We start from the raw sequence: 5,999 nt of genomic DNA on the forward strand, positions 1-5,999 counted from the left end.
GATTTCTCATTCTAGAGGTAAGAACTAGAGAAATTTGAAGCTGGGAAAAATCTATTAGGCTGAAAATGAACATGACCAACTGGAGTAAATTATTTAGATAACCATAAAGCAAGATTAAAGTACAATACACAGATGCTCAATATTTTGTGAGCTGTTTAAACTCAAGCTGTAGATTGATGATTAACTTTTTCAAGCAGGTAGAGAAGTAAATCTTTTCTAAAAGACATTCATAAAGTCTACAATCACTTCACAAATGACTGTTAAAGAAATTATTTAAATAAACAAATATAAGAAATTATTTTATTTAAACTGGAATTCAGACATTTGTTGCTTTTTTTTTTAATATATATACTCGAATATGTTGTAAAATGTTTATATAATGACACAGTTTAACTTGATGATTTTAACTGGCCTTGACCTTTAGATACATCACTTATACAGACCCATTCACCTTCCAATGTCTCTTTCCAAAGTGTCACCTGCAAAAATAAATATTATTTATTAATGAAATTATCAAGGATTGGTAGATTTAAATATTCACTATAAATTTTCAATAATTTAGTTTTATTTGATAATCTTTTTTTTATGATTCTTTCTTAGAGCGGACCTTAACAGAACTTTGTTCAGAAGTGTAAATTTGAGGTCAATATATTGGCAATCATTATAGCATATACAACTCTGAATATCATATTGGAGAAATAGAGTTGATTTAACTAACTGCTGTAGTAGTACATGACCGACTTATTTTATAAATTCCAGTGAAATCTAAGTTGAAGTCACACCAGTAAAATAATAATCAATGCAGGCTAATAGTATAATAGTTAGTTATAGCTACTTTACTATCACTAAAATCACCTGGCACTAGAAAAGGATGGAACTTCAGAAATAAGGTAAAAGAAGTGTCATGATGCATGGCAGTGAGATATAGAAATCCCTCACCATATCGCAGTTCACCTATCGTGCACTCAGTACATCACCTATTTCCCTGGCTAATATATGTGAGTTTATAATGGGACTCCTCAGTATATCGCAAGTTTCTGCGGCCAATAGGGATTTATATTTTTTTAGATTTTAATTATTTCTGTGAGAGATTTTGGAATGTAACACCCACGATAGTCAAAGGGTTACTGTATTAGATAAGTGTGATTCTGTGTGGTAGTGGAACATGATTGTTGTTCTCTACTTTCTTCAAATGTTATTTCAATGAGTTGAATATGAGACACTCGATATTTGCCATCAACTTGTATGACAGTGAAAGTGAGCTGTAACAGAAGTTAGGCACAACAGCATCAGCCAGTGGACTGAAGTTGTAATTTAGATCCTTCCCTTTAATATGATATTAAAGAGTAAACTTTTCTCATCTCTCTGAGGTGACTGATTACCAAGGCACCCCACTATTCAGTGAAAATTACTTGAGGTAGAGGAAGAAGTGGTGTAAGGCTTCATAAGTGAGAAAAGTGATAGTGTGTCCCACCTGTAACAGCATACAAAACTTCTTTCAGTTTCTGTCTACCAATTCCACTCACTTCAGTTAACTTGGAGATATAAGAGATGACACTTGCCCAAGGTGTCATATAGTGGGAATGAACCCAAAATCACTTAGTTGAGAAGTGAACTACTTAAACACACAGTCATGCTTGCACTTATATAAGAATTTAATTATTTTAGCTATTACATTAAAACAATTTCTAACAAAGAGTTTTCAGTTGATTGATCAATGGACTACCAAGGTAATTGAATTAATCATATAGTGGAATCAAACCCTGAACCTGGAGATGGAGAAGCAAACTTCTTAATTACTAAGCCACTGAACCATACTGTCAATATATAAGAATAATTTTAAGACATCGTTACTTTATAATATGTAATCATTAGTTAACCTACGAAGTGCAATAACCAAATAGAACAACATCAACACTTACCTTGTTATCTCCACCCGAAACAGCAAGAATATTGCCTGTTACAGACCAACTTACATGCCAAACAACATCATTGAATTGATATAGTATTTTGGGTGTCCATACATTGGCAGTACCATCATTAGTCCATATTACCACAGAGCCATCCTGAGAAACAGAAAGCAAAAAAGAAAAAAAAACTTTAAAAAAATATTAAAGCAATGCAAAATTGAAGTATAACTATCATTGTTCATCATTATCATTGTTTTAACATCTACTTCCCCTTGCTTATATCAATCAGATGAGATGGAGGTTAGATTTTCTACAGCTGGATGCTCTTCTTGTTTCTAATCCTCATTTATTTCCAAGTAAGGTAATATTTTCCTCTAGTCTTGACATGTTTTCATGGAAGATTGCATACAAACACTATGATGATGCTTACAACTAGCATGTGATGTCAAAACGAGACACACATATACACACACACACACATATATATATATATATGTATGTGTGTCTCTTTATACACACACACAAACATGCACACAAGCACATGGTGGGTTTCTTTTCAGTTTCTGTCTATCAAATTCACTCATAAAACTTTGATCAGTCTAAAGTTATAATAAAGGACACTTGTCCAAGGTACCATGCCATAGGATTACTCAAAACGATATGATTGGAAAGCAAATTCTTTAACCACTCAGGCTATAGCTATATCTCAAAGAATTAGAAAATTATTATTAATATTTTAAATTTATTCCTTTGTTATACTATTTTTAAATAAAAATATGCTAGTTTTCTCAGATATTCTAATAGTCTAAATGAAACTAATTTAAAAGATAAACTTGAAATATTATTTTAAGAAACATAAGTAATACTTTTGAGATAACAGGAAATTATTTGACAATATCAACAGCATTTATAAGTTTTCTCAATTAAAATCTTGAATTAAGTGAATCTCTTTCATATTAACAATGACGTAAATAGGACCATTATAGTATTCTACATAGGCCTAGCACACATTCCAAGATAAAAAGAAAAAGTGACTGCGTAGCTCTAAAGGTTTCATAAGGCTAAAGATTTTATGGGTAAAAAACACTTTTTCTGAAGGCTTAGATGGCAGTCTATAAATAGGATTTAGTATTTATTTTTAACAGATAGGTAAACTTAAAAACATAGGATAATAAAGTGCCCTGTTCAAAAGCAAATATCTGAATAAATTTGAAATCAAGACTTAGGAGACACAGATATGTCAATTTTGCCATTTCAGCTTTCCTTTCTATAATAAAATTATCATTTAAAAAAATTGGTAAGAATTGAATTAAATTTTAAAAAATCAATATAGAGAAAATATACCTGTGAACAGCTAGCGATAATGCTTTTGGGGAGACCAATTGAAGGAGCCCAAGCAACGTCTCTTACCCAATCATTATGACTTTCTAGTTTCTGTTCAGAAACCCATTGTCCATCTTCAGACTCCCTAAACAATGAAGAATAATATATAATTCATTCAAGAAAAAAAAAACAAATGTAAAGCAAAACATTTAAATGAATGAACAAAAATGGAAAATGTGATCACTGCTAATAAAACAAACACTAATTTTGTATTTCATTTCTATTTATGTGAAAAATATTATCATTATCATCATTCAGTGTCCAACCGATTTTAATGATTTTTTGGCACATAGGTAGATCACATGACCTGAAGTTCAAATAAAGCCAAAATTTTTCTTCGAAAACTCAATAATGCTCAGTTGGCATTGATTTTTGTGAGTTCAATCGGGTGTTTGAATGGAAATGCCCATAACGATGTTATTTTTCCTGCAGCTTTTGCACTTTTTTGTCTGATTTTAATGAAAATCGATGAGTGAGTGAGGCTCATGGCAGTGAGCTGATGTCAGTATATGGCATTGATAAAAAATCGATAATTGCACCTGAGAAGTGGTTTTATAAAATCAATAGGCTTTTGCATGCAAATAGCCATAGGCATTTATTTTTGGCTGTAACTTTTATATTTTTTATCCGATTTTAATGAAATTTGAGAGGTAGGTAAATTTTGTAGTAGGGGAGACGGTAAAGGTGCTTATGTAATTCATATGGCAGGCGCTAGCATAACGAAAACAGTTGAAATGTTTGGTGTATCAAGAAGAACTGTCTTGAAAGGAATGACAGGCTTTGAGAAAGAGGGAAAAACCTCCGCATTGAAACAAAACTCCCAAAGAAAACCAAAACTTTCGGGTAGGGACCGTCAGACTCTTATGCGAATTGTTAGAAAGGATTACAAAAGTACACCTCGAGAACCCAGTTTCCACAAAAACTGTTCGCCTGGAGCTGCACAAAGCTGGATTTCATGGGAGGGATTGCAATCAGAAAACCACTACTTTCAAAAACAAATGTTGCAAAGCATTTAGAGTGGAGTAAAAACCTACAGAACTGGTCTCTAGAGCAGTGGAAGAAAGTTATTTTCTTGGACAGGTCATCCTTTACCTTATTTCTGACCACTGGCTGAGTATATGTGTGGAGACAGCTAAAAGAAGCATTTAACTACACTGCCTTCTTCCAACTGTTAAACATGGAGGAGGATCTATGATCTGGGTGGTTATATCTTGGAAATCTGCTGGCCCAATGGTTTCCCTTCGTGACAGAATTAATAGTCAAGGCTATTTAAGCATTTTATCTGATCAAATTCATCCTATGGTTGTAGAACTGTTTCCAAAGGGAAACACAATCTTTCAGGATGATAATCCATCAATTCACACAGCTAAAGTTGTTACTGAATGGCACGAGGAACATTCTAGTGAAGCTGAACATCTTATCTGGCCAACACGGAAAACATGAGCAATGCCGGGTCCAACAGCTATCATCATCATCATCGTTTAATGTCCGCTTTCCATGCTAGCATGGTTTGGACGATTTGACTGAGGACTGGTGAAACCGGATGGCAACACCAGGCTCCAATCTGATTTGGCAGAGTTTCTACAGCTGGATGCCCTTCCTAACGTCAACCACTCAGAAAGTGTAGTGGGTGCTTTTACATGTCACCCGCACGAAGGCCAGTCAAGCGGTACTGGCAACGGCCACGCTCAAAATGGTGTATTTTATATGCCACCCACACAAGAGCCAGTCCAGGGGCACTGGCAATGATCTCGCTCGAAAATCCTTACACATGTCACGGGGTATATATATATATATATATATATATATATATGTGTGTATATACACACACACACACCAAATCCTCTCACAAGGCTTTGGTTGGCCCAGGGATGTCGTAAAAGACATTTGTCCAAGGTGCCAAACTGGGCCTGAACCCAACACCATATAGTTGGGAAGCAAGCTTCTTAATCACACTGTCACACCAGCACCTGTTATGAATAATAAAAACAAAAAGTGCCAGTTGAGATTCCAATACTGCAGCAGATCTCTACACTGGTCATAAATATTAGTGTTCTCTCAATTGTGTGTGTACCCACTACCACTTGACAACCAGTCTTGGTTTGTTTACATCCTCACAACTTAGTAATTTGTAAAAGAAACCAATAGAATAAGTATCAAGCTAAAATATTAAGTACTGGGGTCAATCTGTTTGGTTAAAACCCTTCAAGGTGGTGTCCCAGTAAGGCTGCAGTTCAATGACTGAAACAAGTTAACGATATAAGATATACAGGATGGTCTTCAGCATCACGTACCTATCATCACAATGATGGAAGCATAACATCTCTGAATTATTTATTCTTCAAACAATTCTATTTTTCTACACCAACTAATTTTGCTTCTGGCAACAGAAATTTACTGTAATCTAGGAAATTACCTATCTGTTTAGCAGATTGTGGCAAAAATAATGTAAGAAATATAAGAAACTGAAATTTTCTAAGACTTACTTCCAGATTTTAACAAGATTATCGCAACCACCAGAAACAAATCGTTTGCAGGCCTGCTGCCGACCAGTCTGTTCTACCAGAGAACTTGGAGCAATAGCATTAGCCCAGGAAACAGCATTACAACCACTCTGGAAAATATGTAATAAGGGAATTGAAATGTAAAATGAAAAATATTTAAATATTCAGAGAGAGAAAATTATAACAAAAAAAAAAAAAAAAA

At 34.1% G+C, this 5,999-nt stretch overlaps 1 protein-coding gene across 1 annotated transcript in view; it reads right to left on the reverse strand.

Moving 5' to 3' along the window:
• Nucleotides 1-286: 286 nt before the first annotated feature.
• The window catches only part of LOC106870401 (protein SEC13 homolog), a 15,366-nt gene continuing 9,653 nt past the window's right edge, over nucleotides 287-5,999 (reverse strand). Inside the window, exons 7-10 of the mRNA XM_014916452.2 lie at nucleotides 5,780-5,907; nucleotides 3,255-3,378; nucleotides 1,923-2,066; nucleotides 287-479 (exon numbers count right to left, since the gene is read on the reverse strand). Coding sequence (XP_014771938.1) covers nucleotides 390-479; nucleotides 1,923-2,066; nucleotides 3,255-3,378; nucleotides 5,780-5,907 — 486 coding nt within the window. The 3' untranslated portion in view covers nucleotides 287-389. The remainder of the gene's footprint in view (nucleotides 480-1,922; nucleotides 2,067-3,254; nucleotides 3,379-5,779; nucleotides 5,908-5,999) is intronic.

This window comes from Octopus bimaculoides, chromosome 1 (genome assembly GCF_001194135.2).
Source record: "Octopus bimaculoides isolate UCB-OBI-ISO-001 chromosome 1, ASM119413v2, whole genome shotgun sequence".
NCBI lineage: Eukaryota > Metazoa > Mollusca > Cephalopoda > Octopoda > Octopodidae > Octopus > Octopus bimaculoides.